The following is a 21134-nucleotide window of genomic DNA, read 5'->3' on the forward strand; positions in this document are numbered from 1 at the left end:
TCGCTTCGGCGTCGTGTCGCGGATCCTGGGTGCACTGCAGCCACTCCCGGCCCCGCGCTTGTTCGGATCGGATCTGATCAAACACGATGCATGGTTTGGTGAGACAGAGTCGAGACGCCGCGCCAAGACCAAGAAGCTCCTAAGAGGCTTGGCTTTTTGTTGACTTCGACGTTGGCGACGTTGGTTGACTTTGAAACCTTCACGGACTGCTTGGCCTACGAAGTAGACTCTGGACAACGCTGGACAAAGCGCATTGACTCTGGTGGTTCAATCTTATGGCTATGCCGAATCATGCTATGTTTCTCCACGAATCAGCAGCAGAGGAGACGTAGAGAACGGGGTTACACCATCGCGACGTAGTAGTTAGTGTTGAGTTTGGGTGATAAAGCTTATGCTATGGTCTTCTGGTCAGGGAGAATAGCGGCGAGGTTGTTCGATATGTCTTCATGTCTCCTTGAATTCTTCCGAGTCTCAGTCGCCTACAACCTAGTAGCGTCGTCCGTTCTGTGAAGCATTATTTATCTGTCTGGGCCATGTAATGTACGTTCAATGCATACGACACCGTGAGGAAGTTGAGCACCTGCCTGTTGTTCATCCCCGTGGCATATTGATTGTGCCCTGAAGATCAGGCACCAACTGATCAGCCCAGTCCTCCCGGTGAGGATTGTCTTGACAACGAGGCTGTACCTGACGATCCCCCGCTTCTGTGACCATCATCCAAAGTCCCAGGTTGAGCCTGGATCATCACCAAGCGTTTGATAATCATAGTTTTGTTCCTGAAGATCGCAACTCCGCAGCTTAAACTTGAGAAGGAGCCTTTTATACGTACAGCTGATGATGGACGTACCACGTTTTGTATGGTTTGGTCCATGGGAATGTCCCTGAAGATCAACATTGACAATACACAATAAACGGATTGGGGAAGTGAATAATCAGTAGTTGTGCTAGAAAATGAAGTTCAAAATCACCTAGTAGGAATAGTAGTAATAAATTCAAGGAGAGCCTGTGATACTGTATTATCTTGAGTTTTGGAGACCACGTTCATCTCCTTAATACCGTGGAGAATGATTGCCCTTCCTGGTGACCAAAAGGCAAGAGTGAGGCCAGGAGGAGAAAGAGCCATGAACCAACTTACCTAGTTATCCTGGGAAGTAAAGTCCAACTTCCAACATGCCAATCGCATCACATGGAAAGTGTACCTATCTGAGCTCAAGAAATCAAACCCGGAAATGAATATCAGGTTCCTATCAATTTGGCCAAGTTCCCCTGGTAAGGATGAGTTTGTGATGATAGACTTGCCATGAGACTTCCTCAGGTGTAGGAAGCCTGAGTCTATTGGTCTTGTTTCAACTCCATTCCCCCGCCGACTTTTCAATCATCACCTATTACATCCCGCTCTATCAATTCTTATTATCAACTCTCACCTATTACTTGCCGAGCCAAATACCTAAAATTCTACGCCTCAACTTGCCGTCCTCATAATGGCATCACAACCCATCCCCCCTCCGCCCCCTTACATGGCGCGAGATCCCAACTCCCAGTTTGATCCTCCCTACACATATAGAACACATCAGACCACTCTCTTCCCCGGTGCCGCATCCGCATCTAGCTATCAGAGACCTCATCCATCCCAAACCCTCCAAGGGATCGAGCTCAACACCATCCCTCCTCTCATCCCCCCTCGACCCGGGGCATCCGGCTTATCGCACTCATCCAACAGCCTCCCAAAACTCGAAACCACCACCACCACCACCACTGGGCCCCAACCATATGCCCAATATGATCCCATCGTCGACTAGTCACCGGCCGACCCAGACCACCCACACAACTGGCCGCGGAAATACAAACTCCGCCACCTCCTCGTCACCTGCGCCTGGACCTTCCTCTCCAGCTTCTCCTCCACCGCCACCGTCTCCATCACTCCGCTCATCACCTCAACTCTGAACAAACACTCCCCCCTCCCGCGCTCCAGCAACCCGGTGGCAACCGGCCTGATCACCACCGCGTACCTCTTCGGCCTGGCCGCCGGGCCGGTGCTCTTCACACCTCTATCGAGACGCTACGGCCGGCGTCGCCTGCACGAAGGCGCCGCGGTGCTGTTCCTCCTCTTCACGCTCGCCTGCGGGCTGGCGGGGAGCGTGGAGATGTTGGTTGCGTTTCGTGTGTTGGCGGGGGTGTTTGGGAGCTGCGCGCTGGCGGTGGGGAGGGTGAGGTTGAGGGATTTGACGCCGCCTGGGACGGTCGAGGCTGAGATTGTTCGCGCGCGGTACACGCTTAGCCGAGTCTTTGGGTTTGCTGTGGCGCCTGTTATCGCGGGGGGCGTGGCGCATGTGTTGACGAGTTGGAGGAGTGTGTTCTTTGGGATTGTTGTCTTCAGTACCGTGCTGTTTATTTTTGATGAGCTGTTGCTCGGTCGGACGGGCGGAGCGCACGACCGCGCGGAGACGTCCGCTGTTCACCTGTTGAGGGCGAGGGCGAAAAGAATGAGCAAAGCCACGGGGTGGAATCACCACGCCCGCCCAGACACGGATGGTCGACGCGATGAGTCCACACTCTCGCTGTGGAAGCAGATGCTCCAGCCGCTCTACACCGTCTGGTTCTCGAGCTTCCTCGTCCGCTGGTACGCCCACTTCGCGTGCGTGATGTTCGCGCTGCAGTACGCCACGCTGACCTCGCTGGTGTACGTGTACGGGGACATGTTGGGAGGAGTCGAAGCGCTGGACGCGCCGGGGCTGTTTGTCGGGTTCGCGGCCGGGGTCGTGTTGGGATGGATCCCCTGCGCCGTGGCGGAACGAATGGCGAGGAGGAAGCAGGATATCCGCCCACATGTGATGGCGACGCTGTTGGGCTCGGTATTGAGCGCGGCGGGGTTTTTGGTGTATAGCGTGTACCCGGTCAGGGAGGTGGCGGGGGCGTGGAGGTTGTCGGCGACGCATGTGCTGATGTGAGTCTGGGCTCCGTTTGATGATGATAATGATGGACGATAGGGGATGGAGATGCTGATTTGACTGACTCGAATTACAGTGGTGCTGGTACCACGGCCATGGTTGGGCCTGTGCCTGGGGTGAGTGCTCGCTCCCTGACTATATATCTCCCCTAGATTCCCAGGTCTATGACGACGATATGATCAAGGGTTGTTGCTAACTTCTATGGACTCCCCAAACAGCTCATCCGCGCCAAACTCGGCCCCGCCACCGCCCCCGACGCCGTACGCAGCTTTGTCTTCTGGAAGTGCCTTTTCGCGACCATCCTTCCGTTGGGCGCGAGACAGATGTACGCGCGGATGGGCCGGAGGGAAGGTAACCAGATCTTGTTTTGGGCGCAGCTGGGCGGGTTGGTGGTCAACTTTGCGTTTAGCATGATATATTTTGCACCGCGCCGGGCGAGGAGGGCTGCTGCCGCGGCGGAGGAGGGGGAGGGGGAGGAGTAAGAGGAGAGGGAGGCAGCGTTAATGTTATCATCGTTATAGACAGCTGTGGTGTCTTGTTTTTTGTCAGACAGATGATAGCTCTTTGGGGAGGAAGTTGTGTAGCGGACAGTTTTTGTTGTCTAATAATAGCCAAGTCAGTTGCTCTAGATGTTCATGAGTGTGGTTCATCAGGTGTAGTCGATCATCCCATAGTCTCAGCTTGATCCATTCTCCCGAACGTAGAGGAGCATCCAGGGCCTGAATATTTGGGGAATGGTATTACAAGCCAAATAACACATATCGACGATCAGGGGAACCACCCAAACCCATCACGGAATCATGGAAATGCTATATATGAAGCACGTCTGTCTCCCAATAATGTCATATCGTAAGATACCAGGAATCAATTCTAGGAAAAGTGAAATTGCATTCCTCCTGATGAAGAGCATACCTAGGTATACATACAGTACGCTCTGAACAGCGGTGAGAGTTCCCAAACGCCTCCACCAACCCAGTTCATGCCGTCATGTTATGAAAAAACCCCAATTCAAAGGAACCAGATAACCAGAGAACGACCAACTTGTACCGTGTACCGTTCATGACATCGTTCGGCCCCGGACCAGTCCGATCCCGTCCAGGCTTGGATGTTTGATCCCACACTCTGTACATACAAGGGCGGTGGCAAGTGACGAGCTCGAAGGGAACGGAGGGAAAGTGGTTCGAAACGTTGAAGACGGGATCGAGAAGCCGGGGGACGGTTCAAATTTGGTTGGTTCGTGACAACAAAAAAAGAGAAAACGACGTGTTCCCTGTATTTCCATTCCACTCTCCTATTCCTCGGCCATCCTATTTGCTGTTCGGTTCACAAGGCGACCGGTGATAGGTTCCCTTGCCCGAGTTCTGATTTCGGAAAGGTATCCGGTAATGTTGGTCGGGGGTCGAAGTTACCGGGTGCGCTCGAACCAGCCGCTGGAGCCGGCGATGGCGACGGACTGGTCCATGACCCATTCGCCCAGGCTGAGGTACTTGTTGACCCATTTGGACACCTCCTTGTTGTCGCCGGCGACTTTGTCGGTTTTGAAGCTGCGGGGAGAATGTTAGCTGCGTTGGGGGAAGGATATTGAGGCAGAGCAGGCGGATGAAGAGCAGGAGGAGGACGAGGAGGAGATCGACGAGGCTAAGGTTGATATGAAGGGCCAACGATGTCAGCGAGGGTTGGAGGAAGGACTCACGTCAGGCCGGTCGAGCGCTTCATGCCCGCGAGGAACGCAGAGACTGGAGTAGCAAGCCAGGTTAGTCGGGTTCGTGTTTCCTTCTCTTTCTTTTCGTCCCATTTCCCCAAGGACCAACAACCGGAAGAGGACAGGCGAGTTACGGGGATACTTACGAAGCACTGCGTCAAAGGCATAGTGGGTGAACCGTCCGAGCTTTGACCACAACCCCAGAGTCAGCAAGTCGAGGAGCTGGATTGCACACATGTGGTTTTAGACTCCGAAGACCACCACAACAACAGCCGCTCCGAAACGGAGCAAGCAGGAGGAAGCGGAACAGCGGCACCCACCACCATCTTGGGCTATGTATTTTGGATAGTAATGTCGGGACGAGGTGTCGTAGAACGGAGGTTTGTCTGATCTGTCCGAAGTCGGGAACCTTGGAGGCGAGGATGGCGATGATAGCGGCGACTGTCGAATACTCGTGCGACGACGTGCAAGGCGACTCGACGGAGCGAGGGGTTTGTTTTGTAAGTAAGGTGGTGTGGTGTGTCGTTGCGGAGGAGACGCAAGATGCAACGCAAGCTCGACGGTAGACACATGAAAGCGGTGTCGTCGGGCCGGCGGCAATTGGTTGACAACCGACCAACCACCGACATGCAGCAGGGAACGAGGGGCCGAGGATCCACCCCACCTCTCACCGCTTTCCCGGCTGGGGAGCACGGGCCAGCCGAAACACGTGTGGAGTCACGAGACGTCGCAGTTTCCTTTGTCGACCCACAAATGTGCCAAGCCTGGCTGCTATTGGCCCCGCAAGATCGGGCCGTGCCAAGACTTTTGGCGGGGGTTCCGCATCGGCTGTGGATCCGATGGATGGTGGGGGTTCCTGGTCCAAGTCCGATCTGAACCGCTTCAAACTTGGGGGTGAGGGGCACCGCGTGGCTTGGAGATTTGGAGATGGCATCATGCCACAGCTAGAGAGGGCAGCAGACAGGGCGGAGAGTGGTGGCCTGCATTAGGGGCTGGTGGTTGACAGCATGGGCGGGTCGATGCAGCAGCAGGGGGTAGGAAAGGGGAAGAAGCGATGAATAACATGAACGGGCGCTGAAAAGGGCCGTCTTCGCTATCAGGAGGGGCTGCGTGGGGCATCCATGCCGCGCCGTGGGTGGGATGTGGATGATGTGGATGTGGATGTTGAGGTACTACCTGCTGGAGATGAGGGACCACCAGGGCAGCTAAGGTAAGCTGAGCTGTGTGTGGACGTCATGGAGTGAAGAGAGCAAATCTGCACTAATGTCCGATGCAGGCGACTTGCTGCAGTGGCCGTGGAGATTGGAGATTTGGCGAACATCCCAAGGCGGGACAGTCCCAGCTTGGGCTACTTCCAGGTTGCCTTAGTGGTCAGGTAACTCAACGGTATTATCCCATCAGAAACCTCAAACCAGAAAAGTCCAACAATTTTTTTGCGCAAGGGGACTCGACTCCAAACAACAACCTAATCTCTCCCATCTCCTCCTCCCTTCTCATCTCTTCTCTTCTTCCTTTTTTTTACTTTCTTTCCTTCCACAACTCCTGCACAAACTAAACTCCCCAAGTTTGTGCACGCCCGACTCGAGTGTCGCCAGGTAAGCTGCCTCTTCTTCCCTCAATCACTGCCCCGCATCTCAGCTTGTTGTTTTCCTTCTTCCCCGCGTTTGTCGATTTGAGGTGCTCGCAGTGGTTTGTTTGCAGCAGCACTTTTCTGCTCAGCCTACTTGTAGGTAGCACCGTCGGGCAACGTGAGAGTCATCTCTGGGTTTTGTGGTCGGTCCTGGTGTGAGGTGTGAGGTGTGAGGTGCGAGGGTGTGAGCTCATCTCGTTGCCCGCTCCCTTCTCCAATCGAACCATCCTCCCGCCCAAGAGTGCGATCGACCATCCGAGCCTCCAGTCCGATTCCCAATCCGATTTGAACATGCTCGCCTCCGACCCCGGACATATTCAAAACACAACAAGTTACTAATATAAACGCACCCCAGGCCTTGAACCACCCATCTACCTTATTCTTCCCTGAACCCGACTCAACTAACCTCTCAACACCCTCACTTCCTACTTTCCAACCCGGCACTCACCTCACCAAACACCATGGCCGCCACCGCTCTCGACCATCTCCAGCTCGGCGGCAAGATCGAGTGGTTGGCTCAGCTGGACACGGCCTTCCAGCCCGAGCGCAACCTGCGCCGCACCTCCATCATCTGCACCATCGGCCCCAAGACCAACTCTGTCGAGGCCATCAACAAGCTGCGCGAGGCCGGTCTCAACGTCGTGCGCATGAACTTTTCCCACGGCAGCTACGAGTACCACCGTACGTGTCCTTTGACGTTTTAGTTGTTGTGGATCTTGAGCCGTCGTGCTAGAGCTCTGGTTTGGAAGAGCTGGTTGGGGCGAGTCGGTTGGGTCCACGACAAACTCCACCTGGCGGGCCGGCCGAGCCTAGCGCCTTGCTTGATGGATTTTCTGGCTTGTCGCGGATATCTAGGTCGCGGACAGGTCGCGGATCCCGGATACGTCGCCGAGAGCCACAGATACATGCTAACCGATTGCTTCCTCCACTTCCAGAGAGCGTCATTGACAATGCCCGCGAGGCCGAGAGGGTTCAGCCGGGCCGCCCTGTGGCCATTGCCCTGGACACTAAGGGCCCCGAGATCCGGACCGGCAACACGGTGGGCGATGCCGACCTCCCCATCACCGCCGGCCATATCATGAACTTTACGACCGACGAGCAGTACGCCAAGGCCTGCGACATCAAGAACATGTACATCGACTACAAGAACATCACCAAGGTGATCCAGCCCGGGCGCATCATCTACGTCGACGACGGCGTGCTCGCGTTTGACGTGCTCGAGATTGTCGACGACCAGACCATCCGCGTCAAGGCCCGCAACAACGGCTTCATCTCTTCCAGGAAGGGTGTCAACCTGCCCAACACCGATGTTGACCTTCCCGCCCTGTCGGAGAAGGACATCAACGACCTCAAGTTCGGCGTCAAGAACAACGTCGACATGATTTTTGCCTGTGAGCCTTAGCAGAGAAAAGCCTTGAGTGGAAATATAACTGGCTGACACCCCTACCAAAAACAGCATTTATTCGCCGGGCGCAGGACATCCGGGACATCCGCGCCGTCCTGGGCGAGGAGGGCAAGCACATCCAGATCATTGCCAAGATTGAGAACCGTCAGGGTCTCAACAACTTTGCCGAGATCCTGGAGGAGACGGACGGCGTCATGGTGGCCCGTGGTGACTTGGGCATTGAGATTCCCGCGGCCGAGGTGTTTGCGGCCCAGAAGAAGATCATTGCCATGTGCAACATTGCCGGCAAGCCCGTCATTTGCGCGACCCAGATGCTCGAGTCGATGATCAAGAACCCCCGGCCGACCCGTGCCGAGATCAGCGACGTCGGCAATGCCGTCACGGATGGCGCTGACTGCGTCATGGTAAGCAGTCTGGCCCTCTCTGTGGTTCTCAATTGCAGTGCTGACGCCTCTCCAGCTTTCCGGCGAGACGGCCAAGGGCAACTACCCGTATGAGGCCGTGCGCGAGATGAGCGAGGCTTGCCTCAAGGCGGAGAACTCGATCCCGTATGTCAGCCACTTCGAGGAGATGTGCACATTGGTCAAGCGCCCCGTCTCGATCGTCGAGTCCTGCTCCATGGCTGCGGTGCGCGCGTCGCTCGACCTCAACGCCGCCGCCATCATTGTGCTCTCGACCTCGGGCGACTCGGCTCGCCTCATCTCCAAGTACCGCCCGGTCTGCCCCATCATCATGATCACCCGTAACGCGTCGGCGTCTCGCTACGCGCATCTGTATCGCGGCGTGTATCCGTTCCTGTTCCCCGAGGCCAAGCCCGACTTCACCAAGGTCAACTGGCAGGAGGATGTGGACAGGCGCATCAAGTGGGGTCTCAGCCACGCGATTGCGCTCGGTATCCTGGCGGAGGGCGAGACTGTGGTGGTTGTTCAGGGCTGGAAGGGCGGCATGGGCAACACCAACACTCTGCGCATTGTCAAGGCTGATGTCAACCACCTCGGCCTTGGCCAGCCGTAAGGGTCAGGGGGGTAGAAGGAGGCGGGAGGAATTAGGGTGTAGGAAAGGATTGGTTGGGGCGATAGGTTGTCTGGTGGGATTTTCTTTGGGCGGGTCTAGATGCTTTTGAGCAGCGGAATAGATACCGGCTGAGACCAGCTGGGTTAGCAACAGCAACAATGACGATGATTCTCATGATGATTTCTGTTGGTGTTTTGGGTGTTGGTCGTCCGGATATGGACATAAATTAAGGAAACTCCAGGATGATATGGATGCGGGGTGGGGTGTCTTTTGTCCGGACTGGCTGCTGAGCCACGGGCCTGGTGCTGTGGGAGAGTGACATCAGGGGCTGAGCAGTCGGACTTGACAAGGCCCACCACCGGCAACCACCCAGAAGCTTGACGGTCTTGGCGGCCAATGGCAGCAATGACAGCGGCACCAAGCCTTCTTGTCTCTGTCTTGTGGTTGGAGCACATGGCATGTGAGGTGCTCGCGAGACCTGACATCGACCCTGCGCTGACGTGCAGGTCCAAGAGCTGCTTCAGCCCAACCACAGACGTCGGCCCAGGCATCCTATTCTCTTGCTGCCGATCACCAGAGATATTCGGTCGGGCACGGGCACTAGAAGGTTGACTATCTTATCTTGTCTTTCCGGGTTTTTTTTACATTTGCTTTTAAGCGTTTTATCTCGGGTACTTTGCCGGGAGAGAGGAGAGACGACTATTAACTGCCCAGAGGGGTTCTTCTTGAGATGCACATCGACCAAATCACTGCTCCTCCTCCCTGACCAGACCAACAATTGATACACTACATACTCAACCATGTCCTCTAAATCGTCCTTCCTTCCTCGTCTAGGCTTCGGGCGCGATGGTCCCCTTCTCCCCCTCCACGGCCGCAAAAGCCCGCCCATCCGCAAAAAGCCCAGCGAATATTCCCTGACCGACCTCTCCCCCCACCCCGAGGACGACGATCCGGCCGACGACAGCCACCTCAGATATGCTGCTCGGCGCAGCCCACCGCCTCCGAGCAGCCCCGGCTACGGCTACAGCGACGGGACGAACCACCGCCCCAAGCCCAAACCCAAACCCAAGGAACAGCCCATCCTCTTCGCGGGGCCTCCTCCCCCGATCGCTCGGTCCATGGTGCTGTACCGCGATGAAGAGGAAAGAGACCCATCATACTCCTACTCCTATTCTTCAGGGAGTGGCGGCGGTACAGCGTCGTCCATCGCCCGCAACATCAACAGCGTGCTCTTCGACCGGCTCCCGGTCCGTTCCTCGCGGCGGGACGTCGACTCGGATCCCAAACCGGACCCGGTCTGGACCACTCTCCAGCGCCGCGAGCGGGCGCTGCAGCGCGAGCTGCAGTTCCTTTTGGATGCGCAATCGGCGGGGTTGGCGGCTAATTTCGAGCCTTGTTCTTCTTCTTCCAGCTCAGACCCGGCAGGAGCAGCGGGTAACAACAAGACCAACACCACCACCTCCTCCTCAGTATCTCGCTCCAGCACGCCCGCCACTTCCTCCACCTCCGGCGGTCAACGACGCGTCAGCTTCGCCGACAACCCCATCCCCACCCCCGTCCGCCAGCCCAAACACCAACCGCCCACCCTCCCCTCCACCCGCGCCGGCATCGCCCGCGCCATGGCCGCGCTGCACCAGCTCCGCGCCGACGAGGACGCGGCGCTGGCCTCGGCGCTCGCCGCGCGCAAGCAGGCCCTTGCGAGGCTGCGGCGGTGGACCACCCGCCGGGAGAGCGTCGCGAGGCAGTTACAAGCGCTGGAGCACGGCAGCGGCGGCGGCGGGGAGGACGAGGAGAAGGAGGAGGATCCGCTTGCCAGGGAGTTGAGGGAGTTGAGGGGCGAGAGGGAAAGGGTGAAAAGGGAGGAGATGGAGCTGGAAGAGAGGTTGCGGGTGGTGAGGAGGAGAGGAAAAGAGTTGGACGGGAGGATTCAAGAGGCCGAGAGTCGCTGGGAGGCGGGGTTGAGTGGCTACCGGGGGGCGTTGAGGGAGGTGGAAGGGAGGATTGGGGAATTGTTGGCCCGTCCCGGGGTCAGGCCGTTGGATGGGGAGGTGTTTGTTATCTCTGGGATGGGTAACCACCAGGAGGAAGGGGAGGAGGGTGAAAGGGGGTTGGTTGAGAGTAGTCCTTTGATGGGAGTCGAGTTTTTGAGGCTCCGGCCGGAGAGGCGGACGGTGGAGATGGCGAGGGAGTGGTGGGAGGAGGAGGTGGCGGTGTTGGAGAGGAGGAGACGGGAAGTGGAGAGGGAACGCAAGGCGCTGGAGGAGGGAGGGGAGGTGTGGAAGAGGGCGGTGGCGTTGGTGGAGGGGTTTGAGAGGGCGTTGAGGAGGGAGATGAAGGCTGGTACTGCTACCGCTGGTAGTAGGAGTGCTAGCGCGGGCGGCGGGAAGGGGAAAAAGAGTAAAAGTAAGCTGCTCATCGATGACGATGATGGGGATGAGACATCGCAACAACCCTCCCCGTCGCGCTCGCCATCGAGATCCACATCCGCATCCGCTTCGACGACAACGACGTACAACTCCCCAGAAGAAGCTATGCTCGCCCAGCTCGAGAAGATGCGCGCCGTCCGGGCGGGGCTGACGGACCTCCTCCGCATCGCTGAAGAGCGCGGGTGGAATTTGTTGATTTGCGCCATTGGCGCCGAGCGGGAAGCGTTTCGCCAGGCGAGTCGGCTGCTCCGGGACGCGTTGAGGGGCGCGGGGGTGGATGTGCCGTCTGATGACGATGATGAACATTATCACGACGGGGGCGCTAAGGATGGTGGCAGTGAAGAGAAGAGCGATGGACCTGGGAGAGCAGATGAAGAGGATGATGCTGGCTTGGGCGAGACAACCCCCCGCCTGGGAAGGTCCGCGGCCAGTCTCCGAGTATCTCGATCGACTGGGACGCAGGGTGCAGGGGGGAGTGGTGGAAGTGGTGGTGGGAAGTTGGTTGACCTCGACCACAATGACGATTACACTCCACCACCATCACAGCCCCGGTCGACGGGAGATGTGAGGAGACGACAACAGCCACACGAACTAGACAGCAGCGACAACGAGGTCCCGCCGGACTTGCTTGCCGCCGCTGCGGAAGAGGAGGAAGAGGAGGACCATGATCGTTATGGCCGGGCCCAAGGACAGGGACGGCGACAAAGCTTGCTGTTATCCAGTTCCCCGCCACGGCCGCCCTTGAGCAGGGAGAGCAGCAACAATGACGTGCCGCCCGAGTTTTTGGTGGAGCATGATCATCGGGAGGATGGTGTTGGTGCAGGAGGAGGGGGTTCGTTTTTTGGGTTGTTGGGGAGGTAGAATAACGCTGCTTGTTTGTGTGTTTGTTTGAGAAGAGCGAGGGTGTTGATGGTGTTGAATGCTTGCTTATAATAGATGGAAGATGAGGGGGATGATGAGTGTGATACCCGGCAGCGATATTAGGGGAGGTTGAGTGGAAGGGATAATACAACCCGCCGGCGTCGTTGGGCATATATACGCTCCTCCAGGAGGAGGTTGTATGTCCATGACCATCGGTCGATGGTTACAAAGTTCCAAGGGGACAACATGTCTATGATAGCAGCTGATGATCAGCAATTAATCATCCTCATCCTCATTCGCAGCGACTGAGTATCTGGCTCGGTAGTTTACACATCGTTATGATCAAGCGATCCAGGCCCGCGATTCCCACGCTGCTGTAATACCCATCACATAAGGTACCATCATAGACCCATGGCCCAATATCCCACATTCAATGACTTTGACCAAAACAAAACAAAACAAAACAAAACAAAATGCCTCCAACGCCATCCCAGCCTCCGCTCGGGTAGGTATCCATTTCATCCCATCCCATTGCTCAACTGGAGCAGAAAGAAAAGCAAACATGGTTGTTGGGTAGGTAAGGTAATCGTCCAGTTCGTAAATCGTAGACGGCGTCAAAAACATAACCAATCATCACCACCAACTCCACACCCCCTGTCTCCCTCTTCTCTACCACATCCACCACCACCAGGAGACGGGAGAAGCCTTATCATTGCTGTCATCATCGGTGTTATCACCATCAGCTAATACCAGCCGAACCATCACCACCACCACCGCCACCACCACCAGCAGCAGCAGAAGTCAAACCTGCGCCGCAACCACTTCTTGAGCGGCAGCGGCAACCACTGACTGCTTAGGCGGCAGACGCAACCACACCAGCGGCACCACTACCAGAAGTCTGCGACTCAACATTAACAGAAGCAGCGCTTTGAGCGGCGGCGGCGGCGGCAGCAGCAGCGGCAGCCTTCGCCCTCGCCCTGGCGCGCGCAGACCCCACGGCCTCTTCGACGCTTTGGGCTAGTTCGTCGAGGGTTATTGGTGTGACGGGGAGGACGGAGGTGGAAGAGGAGGTGGATGGTGCTGGAGGTGGGGTTGTGGTTGTGGTGTTGGTGTTTGTGTTGGTGACTGTGGGAGTGGTGCTGCTGCTGGGAGATGGTTTGTTCTCCGCCGGGGAATCTGCTGGTTGCGTGGTTGTTGTGGTAGTGGTTGTGGGCGAAGCGACGTGGTTATCCGGACCTTGTTGTCCGGTGGTAGTTTGCGTCGGGCTCTGAGCTTTGTCCTGAGCATTATTGCCATGGTCATGGCTATCCTGCCCGGTGGCAGCAGCGAACCAGTCCATCGCATCAATCCCATCCAACCCATCCAACCCTTCCAGGCTGTGAAGATGTAAATCCATCGCCGCCGCCGCCGCCGCCGCGAGATCGACCCCGCCAACCCCGACCCCGACGGCTGACATATCCAGGCCCGGCACTGGCGGGAGATGGGAAATGCCACCAGCATCTGCAGAACTACCAGTGCCACCAACCCCGCCGACGATGATGGTATCGGACGTGTGCGTGGCCGCGGGAGAGAGGACCGAGCAGGAGGCGTCGTCCACGCCGCCGGTTTTGTGTCGTTGTTGTTCGTCGGGTCCCAGACCGTAGCCGATCCCCAGCTCCGTTTGCAGGCTCAGCACGTACGGGTCCCGGCAGATGGGCGTGCCGTCGACGGTGGCGTGGCTGAGGCTGGTTGCGCGGTCGTGGGTGAGTTGGTGCTGTTGGTCTTGTTGTTGTGGCGAGGGGTTTGCTTTCTCAGCCGGGTTGGTTGTTGTTGATGCTGCCGCCGTGGTTGAGGTCGTAGTGGTGTTAGAAGGGGAGGAAGAGGACTCAACAACGCTTGTTCCGGCAGGGGGCAGTTTTGTTGATGGTTCGGCAAGCCAGTCCTCGATCGTCTTGTCGGGGTCGGCAGAGTCGTCATCGTCGCATTGGTCGGCGGTGGTGGTACTGCCTGCACCCGAGGCTGTTGTCGGTACAGACGGGGTAGCGGTGGTCGCAGAACCAGGACTGTTCTTCACAGTGCTGCTGCTGCCGCTACCGCCGGTGCTCAAGCAGGACAGGTCACCCGAAACAGTTGGAATCAACATCACCGGCGAGGTGTCTTGGCCCGCAGCAGCCCAGGCGTGGGAACCGGGGACGGCGACATTCGTCGGGACAGGAGGAGCCGAGACCGAGCTAGTGGCACTGGTTCCCAGGATATCCGCGAACGAGGTCTGGAAGAAGTCCATATCAAACCCTGCTGTGACGGGAACATGGGGCGGTTGCGCAGTAGTATTCCCCGGGTCAACGGGGGCGAAGGGGTTACACTCCAGGCCCTTGGCCGAGGCCGGTGGCGAGGGGCAAGGCGCATGAAGGCTGCTCGCGGCCAGCAAGGACGGGGAAGGCATGAAGGTGGCGGAGTAGTCGATCGACGCGACGCTGGACAGCCGGCGGCGTTTGGCGGCGCGGTCGTCGTCTTGGGCAGGGAGAACGCTCCCCGACCACGACGCCCTGTGAGCATGGCCGACACCGCTGCCGGCACCGCCTCCGTACACCACCCCCGACGCCGGCACAGGCGGATACCTCCCCATAACAAACGACCCGAAATCCAACCCTGCCGTCTTGACCATCTCGTTGCGGATCTCGCCCATCATGGCCTTGAGAAGCTGGTACATGCGCGCTGCCGGCTGGTACAGGTGGCTCATGTCGTAGATGGCGGCCGAGAGCACCTGCAGGTACTGCAGGTTGGAGTGGTGGTCGAGCTCGGCGCTCTTGTGCGCGAGGGCGGCCATGAGCGCCAGCGCCGCCGTGCCGGCGTGCTGCGTCGCCGCCAGAGGCACCCTGCGCCCGTCGAAGCGCTGGCGATGGTGCCAGAAAATGCGGGCAATGCGGATCGCGTGCTGCGTGCACATGCTGCGCGACATGGCGGCGCGGTTGTCGTGCGGCGTCATCGTCGCCGTCGGGGCCATCCAGGAGGAGACAAAGGGCACCGCCGTCGTCGCGCTGTCCTCGGTGCTGGGGGACTCGGGGCTCGGGTACCGAGCACCACCTCCGACGCTGGTGCCGTGCAGCGACGAGAGAATGGGGCCGTACTTGGCCCAGGGCCGGTGGAGGATGATCATGCAGGCGTGGAACTGCAGGTGTAGCAGGAAGAATCCGGCCTGGGCCGTCTGGATGTTGACAGGCTTCCAGGCCAGGTTCTCGGGCAGACGGCGGTACCAGTTGTGGAAGAGCCGTTCGAGGCCGACAAAATGTAGGTAAGCCCTGTCCTCGGCGGCCTTGGACGCGAAGACGTGGGCACCGCCCGAGATGGTGTTTTGGAAGTCGGCCACCCGGCCGGCCAGCTCGAGAAGTTCGAACATCTGCTTGTGGATGGCCTGACGCGCCGCAACAAGACCGACATCCAGGGCCGATCCGGCTGGAGAGCAGGTCCGGAGCATCACGTCCACGCGCACATCCTGCATCTTGATCGACGTCGGCCGGCCCAGGAACAGGGCCCATCGCCTGTCAAACATGACGCACGCGCTCATCGCCTGGCGCCTCGTCTGCCGCTCTATCTCCGACACATCGCTGGGCGGGTTGACATGCAGCCCGAGGTCGAAAGCCAGACGGTTCGCCATTCCTAGAAACATCACCACGTCAGCAACCCCCCATCAAGAAGCCAAACAGCCCATCCCCTCCTCCAACTTACCAGAATACATCCACCCCGCCGCATCCCTCCCAACACCACACTCCAACTCCGCCAACACCAACAACGCCTGCACACTGGGCACGCCCCCCGGCCGCTCGATCTCCATCTCCACCATCGCCCGCGCCTCCCTATGCAACGTACTCTCCCGATGATGATTCCCGCCCAGCGCCAACCTCTTGACATCCTCCCTCTCCCAATCCGCAAACCGATACCCCACCGCCAGCATCGCCAGATGCAAGAAAGGCGAATACAACCTCGGATCTTTGGAGACTCTCCCCCTCTCGAACCCGCTCTGCTCCACCACTGGCTGCCACGCGTTGTACCCCTCCCAGAACCGCCGCAGGAGGTAGTCGTGCGTGGCGGCCGGTAAGGTCGCGATGACCAGCGACGCGCGGTGCTGCGCACGCTCGTGCGGTTCCAAAGCCCCCAGCACGCACGCGGTGCGCGCGTGCACGTGGCTGTTGGCGGTCGGGCCGAAGAAGCGGGTTCGTCCGGCCACGGGCGGGTCGGGGACGAAGATGCCGCGGCTGACGAGGAGTTGGCGCGCGCCGCTGCTGGCGTCTTTCCTGGGCTCGGCGGCGGCGGCGGGCGCGGGGATGGTGGAGGAGGAGGAAGAGTCTTGGAGGAGTAGGGGATCGACTAGCCGGTTGAAGTGGGCGGTTGCGGCGGGAAAGGCGTGGGATGGGTCAAACTCGGCCATTAGGACGTCTTCATCGCCGGACCCGGGGGGAGTTGGTGGTTGGGCTGGTTGGGTTGGTGGTGGTGGGTTACTGCTGGTCTGCGACTCGGGGTTGGTGGTATGGTTCGTGGTACTGCTGCCGTTAAGTTGTTGTTGCTGTTGCTGTGCCCGGAGCTGTTCTTCCCGCAGGCGAGCTTGTTGAGCCTCATGCCTCGTCTTGGGTGGATGCACTGCCGGCGGAGGGACGACACCGCGTTCCCGGAGCATCTCTTCAAGCAGGGCAATTCGGTTGGAAAGTGAGGACATGTACGCTTTGGAAATTGGCCTTTTGCCATGACAATGTTAACAATCCCTCTCTCTTCATACCCTCTTCATTTACGCTCTCACTCTCACTGTGGAGGAAAATCACAAAAGACATGAAAAAGGGGGAATTAAAGCCTACCTCCTCCGCTCATCATCATCCTTGATGATACACGTTGAACCCGTCCTCCTGCACTGAGAGCACTCGGTTTCGCCCTCGGGCACGACACAGCGGATCCTCCTCTCGCGGCACGAAGCGCAGGCAATGGAGGCGCGGTGGCGGATTTGCTGCGGCTTGGTCGTGGATGAACGAGATGACGACGGTGCTGGACTGGCTGCTTGCTCCGAGCCGGCCCTGTTGTTGTTGTTGTTGCTGTTGTTGCTGTTGTTGCTGTTGTTGTTGTTGTCGTCTTCCCCTTCCGAGCGGCTCTTCCTCTTCCCACCCGCATTGCCCGTATTACTGCTATTCACCACGGCCGCCGCCGCCGCCGCCGCCGTCTCCGTTGCTGGTGCCGCCATATTGGCGATATGGTCGGCGGGCTTGGGGAATGGGGCTGCTGCTTGAGGCGATGGTTTCCTACTATATGGACGGAGTATCGTATATCCCTCAAATTCGGAGCTATATGTGTTGAGATTTCTCTTGTGGCTGTCGTTAGTGAGCGGAACCGTCGGGGGTTGATTCTCCGGTTACAGTGATCGGGGGTCACTAAGTCAGCGAGGGTGAATGTCCAGTAGTGTACTCGGCAATGCGCTTAGAATACCCGGTCAGGAACACAACGCAAGCGAAGCAATATTAGATGAGAATAGCCAATCTGGGAATTTGCAGGAATGTGCATCTGGGCACGGCGGCACACCCACGCGAGTGAGAGGACCCGTGTCCGTTTATACTACTACTACTACCCATGGCAGACTCTCTCACCCAAGGTGTGTGTGGCCGAGGCCGTGGAGAACAGCCGTGGATGTGCCGACCAGAGGGATAACAAAATCAACTTGTCAGCAACTCCTCTTCCTCACCAAGCAGACTACACTAACAGGGGGTAGCTCGCAAAGCAACACGAGTCCGCAGCAAGCCAACAAGGACAAGCATCCAAGCCAAAGCAAAAGCACCCCGCAGTCCGTCCGCTAGGAGTGTGTGTATGTGTGCCTTCTGCCGAGGCAGGCCCGCCTTGCTGGGACATCATACTGCTTAGGTTGGTCTCGAGCATCGCCGGCTGGTCCACCGTCTCTCCAGCACACCGTACTTCGCAGGAGGTCCACCATCCCCGGCGGACGCTGGCTGGACCAAAACCCGGGGTACTGGAGTCGTGGAGATGCTAGCGTAGATGATGGAGACGTCAACAACCAAGCCCCCCTCCTCTTCCCCGGACGCACAGGCTTCCCCGGTCTTTTGGAATGCCCACATGGTCCACCTGTTTGACCAACATGAATGTTGACTTTCTTTTTGCCCCAGCCAGCGTCTCTCTCACACACACAGTGCTTCACGGAGTGGCAGTTCTCCCCGAGAAAGCAACGTAGTAGCAGTCACTAACCAACTATCCCACATGGCGCCTAGCCCGGAGGATCCGGGGTGTGATCCCTTCTTCGGAGGCGGCTCTGGGGTAGTGTAGTAGCAACGCCTGGGCGCGGGTTCGGCCACAGATCACGGCAACGATGCCATTCGCTGGTTCTCACCCACCACAGCGCTGCACGGCGCCCGCTGACGACCGCATCCTTCGCTGCATCCTGCGTCCTGCGTCCTGCGGGCGTTGATTCGCCAATGCGAGCGAGCATGCACCAGGCCCGCAGCGCAGCGAACGGCGGCCGGCGGTGTTTTGCCCCGCCAAGCAGCACCCTTGTCCTGTCGGGTCCTGTCCAACCTCCACTATACCTCCGCTGAGGTGCCCAGCCCGAACTGGACGTCGATATCAACCGCCGGCCGGCCCTGACAAAACCCCGCCAGCAGGGTCTCCAGTCCAGCAGATAGATGCATGGGAAGGCGAACAAGGAGGCCCCGGGGAGGCAAAGCCAGAGTTTCTAGGACTTGAGGGAGACATAGATCTGGGGCATACTGTTGTGTGTATGTAAGTAAAACAAACCTGATGTGGATCCGTGGACAAGACAACGGAGACAACGGTGTTTGTGCCATCGCGTGGTGGCGTTTCTTGTCTCGTGGGAACCCAGCCCTTTGGGGAGACACCGTTCCCTGCGCTGCTGAACCGGAAACCGAAGAAAGCCCCCTGAACTGACTCGCGTTGGTTGATGAGTGTGTTTGTTCCCTGAGGCTTCTCGAACCCGTCCGTGCCTTGATAATAATAATACCGCGAAAGGCATGGGAGCGGAAACTTTGGCGCTTCTTCGGCTGATGTTTGGTCAAGTGTCGCTCATTCATTGTGCAAACAGAGCGGCCCCGTCCATCAGTGCAGCGAGTCATTTACTAATACGCTGCACCATTCTCACAGGCGAGACAGATCTACTTTACCTGACCTCTGGCCAGACAATCTTACTTTGTACACCGTCCACGGCCATGCCGGCCCGACCAACAACAGATTCAACCCGGCTTCAGACGATCACAATAGATCTCCTCTTCCCCAGACCCCCAGACTCAACCATCAAGCGACCGGCTCCCAGGCTAACCTTGGTGTGCATGAGCCAGCCACCGAGGTGGGTTTCAGATCCACTTCCCCAGCTTTTTGCCTCGGCGCTACATGCATAGATAGCGTCAAGTGTTGTTTGTGGTGTGTCAAGCCAAAAACTGGGGTAAGGGGAGTCTATACTAACTAGCGCTGTGGTGGCCACTGGTGAGGTTGACACGCCGGGGACGGTGGGGTGGTGCTTGCGCACGGAAGGATGCATCTCCTCCTCCTCCTCCTCCACACGGTCGCCACCTCACAAGAGGGGCCCCGACTCCCGTCGGTAAGTAGGGGTATCATGCCTCATTATGCGTGCGAGATTCTGTAGAGAATACCAATGTCACTGGATGGCAGGAAGAAAACGGGTTCCCATCATCAATACATAATGAGTCGAAAGATAGGAAACGGTCCTTGGTGGGGGTAGATCCAGGTATAAACTTATAATCGGTTGCCAGTTGTGTGGTCCGATGGAGTCCCAGAGCGGTACCTTGGCAATCTTGCAGCTTTAATCCACTGTTAAGCAGTGCGGAATTGTACGGCACGGACTAGGCATGTACACCAGACATATCCCAACCGACCTCGAAGCAAGCAGGCCTAGTCAACTTCAACTGCTGTGGCGGCGCTAGCCGTCGGCGTGGCTTACACTAGACTGGTATCAGCATCAGAGGAGGGGGTGCGGCAGTTGAAGATGCACTGTAATGCACCGCGAGACACCTATCACCGTCATTATCTCCGGGCCAAGTCTTTTCGGGACATCTCTAACCCGGATCGCGCACCCGACCGCCTGGCCACATGGCAACAGGGCATGTCGGCCCGTCATGGGATCATCACTTCAGCATCCCAGCACCGCATCGGTACTCCTTACATGGGTACTACACACTGCCATCCACTCTGTGGTATCAATCAGTTTTTATTTCCAATGCAGCACCATGCAGAGCCGCATGCCACTCGTCTAAGCCCGCCTAGGGAAGGCTTCGAGCCGTTTCTTGCGTATCTTCTCTTCCTCTTCAGGGTCAATCGGGTTTGATACTGTGACATGGGGTTAGAGTGACTCTGAGTTTCGAGACCAGGATTGGAATTTGTCCTAAAAACTCACGTCTCTTGTACAATATCCAAGACAGCACAATGGCAAACGGAAGGCCGACAACTAACCGCAGCCATCGACCCGCAAATTGCTTGTACTCCTTGCTGTTGACATTGACGCGCGGCCTGCGAACAGCGCCCGGGTGACCTGGGTAGGGTGGTGCGGGATATCCCGGAGGTGGAGGGACTGTAGATGTCGGTGGGCTTTGCGCGTTGGGTGTGGGTTGTGCGTTCGGCGCAGGAGGATGGCCTGGAGAGCCTGGGCTTGGAGCGCTGGTGGCAGGATCGGTTGGTGGCGGTGGTGCGTTGGCTCTCCTGAACCTCGACGGTTGGTTGTTGCGGTAGGGATTTGATGTGATAAACGTCCTCCGTGACGGTGGTGTCTGTATAGCGCGGCTGGAGAGAGCGTAGAAGGCAAGAAGAGGTCTTGATGTGGATGGTGTGGCGACTCCCCGTAGGAGCGAGGTTGGGGCGGAGCTCAGAGAAGCCCCGACAAGCTTCGGTAACCCCATGTTTCGTGACATGATTTGGTATTCTTGTGGTGGCAGGAGACGAGGCTTTGTGTTGAACTGGGGCAGCCCAGGACGGTGATTCGGAGCTGGGATTGGATTGAGGGAGGGGGAGGGGCAATTGACAGCTCTGATTTGAGAAATAAAGATTAGCTGTGCTAGACATACACATGGCGTTGGGAGAGGGGTCAGTACTAACCTATTATTCCAAAAAGTCCAGCTTCACGGACCTTGGTACCGGGGGTACGTCCGTGATATGATCC

At 57.9% G+C, this 21134-nt stretch overlaps 10 protein-coding genes across 10 annotated transcripts; 5 read left to right on the top strand and 5 right to left on the bottom strand.

The window, feature by feature from the left end:
- Positions 1–1229: 1229 nt before the first annotated feature.
- Positions 1230–3430, top strand: VTJ04DRAFT_7247 (uncharacterized protein; the record flags this gene model as incomplete). The annotated part of the gene is made up of 4 exons (XM_069365553.1): positions 1230–1269; positions 1816–2944; positions 3025–3064; positions 3167–3430. 4 exons carry the CDS (start codon positions 1230–1232, stop codon positions 3428–3430), a joined length of 1473 nt encoding a protein of 490 aa, XP_069216576.1.
- Positions 3431–4353: 923 nt separating this feature from the next.
- VTJ04DRAFT_7248 (uncharacterized protein) lies at positions 4354–4887 on the bottom strand (the record flags this gene model as incomplete). The annotated part of the gene is made up of 3 exons (XM_069365554.1): positions 4354–4492; positions 4642–4684; positions 4797–4887. 3 exons carry the CDS (start codon positions 4885–4887, stop codon positions 4354–4356), a joined length of 273 nt encoding a protein of 90 aa, XP_069216577.1.
- Positions 4888–4982: 95 nt separating this feature from the next.
- VTJ04DRAFT_7249 (uncharacterized protein) lies at positions 4983–5222 on the bottom strand (the record flags this gene model as incomplete). The annotated part of the gene is made up of 1 exon (XM_069365555.1): positions 4983–5222. One exon carries the CDS (start codon positions 5220–5222, stop codon positions 4983–4985), a length of 240 nt encoding a protein of 79 aa, XP_069216578.1.
- A 549-nt stretch (positions 5223–5771) lies between these two features.
- Positions 5772–6642, top strand: VTJ04DRAFT_7250 (uncharacterized protein; the record flags this gene model as incomplete). The annotated part of the gene is made up of 4 exons (XM_069365557.1): positions 5772–5860; positions 5927–6025; positions 6216–6245; positions 6636–6642. 4 exons carry the CDS (start codon positions 5772–5774, stop codon positions 6640–6642), a joined length of 225 nt encoding a protein of 74 aa, XP_069216579.1.
- Positions 6643–6741: 99 nt separating this feature from the next.
- VTJ04DRAFT_7251 (uncharacterized protein) lies at positions 6742–8699 on the top strand (the record flags this gene model as incomplete). Its single annotated transcript, XM_069365558.1, has 4 exons — positions 6742–6961; positions 7216–7671; positions 7737–8089; positions 8145–8699. 4 exons carry the CDS (start codon positions 6742–6744, stop codon positions 8697–8699), a joined length of 1584 nt encoding a protein of 527 aa, XP_069216580.1.
- A 3-nt stretch (positions 8700–8702) lies between these two features.
- On the bottom strand, positions 8703–9154 carry VTJ04DRAFT_7252 (uncharacterized protein; the record flags this gene model as incomplete). Its single annotated transcript, XM_069365559.1, has 2 exons — positions 8703–8827; positions 8980–9154. 2 exons carry the CDS (start codon positions 9152–9154, stop codon positions 8703–8705), a joined length of 300 nt encoding a protein of 99 aa, XP_069216581.1.
- A 345-nt stretch (positions 9155–9499) lies between these two features.
- On the top strand, positions 9500–11986 carry VTJ04DRAFT_7253 (uncharacterized protein; the record flags this gene model as incomplete). The annotated part of the gene is made up of 1 exon (XM_069365560.1): positions 9500–11986. One exon carries the CDS (start codon positions 9500–9502, stop codon positions 11984–11986), a length of 2487 nt encoding a protein of 828 aa, XP_069216582.1.
- A 411-nt stretch (positions 11987–12397) lies between these two features.
- Positions 12398–12733, top strand: VTJ04DRAFT_7254 (uncharacterized protein; the record flags this gene model as incomplete). The annotated part of the gene is made up of 1 exon (XM_069365561.1): positions 12398–12733. The coding sequence occupies one exon, from the start codon at positions 12398–12400 to the stop codon at positions 12731–12733; it is 336 nt and encodes a 111-aa protein (XP_069216583.1).
- A 106-nt stretch (positions 12734–12839) lies between these two features.
- VTJ04DRAFT_7255 (uncharacterized protein) lies at positions 12840–17189 on the bottom strand (the record flags this gene model as incomplete). Its single annotated transcript, XM_069365562.1, has 3 exons — positions 12840–15622; positions 15692–16695; positions 16813–17189. The coding sequence occupies 3 exons, from the start codon at positions 17187–17189 to the stop codon at positions 12840–12842; spliced, it is 4164 nt and encodes a 1387-aa protein (XP_069216584.1).
- A 3042-nt stretch (positions 17190–20231) lies between these two features.
- Positions 20232–20886, bottom strand: VTJ04DRAFT_7256 (uncharacterized protein; the record flags this gene model as incomplete). Its single annotated transcript, XM_069365563.1, has 2 exons — positions 20232–20308; positions 20376–20886. 2 exons carry the CDS (start codon positions 20884–20886, stop codon positions 20232–20234), a joined length of 588 nt encoding a protein of 195 aa, XP_069216585.1.
- Between the last annotated feature and the right edge of the window lie 248 nt (positions 20887–21134).

The sequence above is a fragment of the Mycothermus thermophilus genome (genome assembly GCF_041956435.1).
Source record: "Mycothermus thermophilus strain CBS 625.91 unplaced genomic scaffold VTJ04scaffold_5, whole genome shotgun sequence".
In the NCBI taxonomy this organism is placed as follows: domain Eukaryota; kingdom Fungi; phylum Ascomycota; class Sordariomycetes; order Sordariales; family Chaetomiaceae; genus Mycothermus; species Mycothermus thermophilus.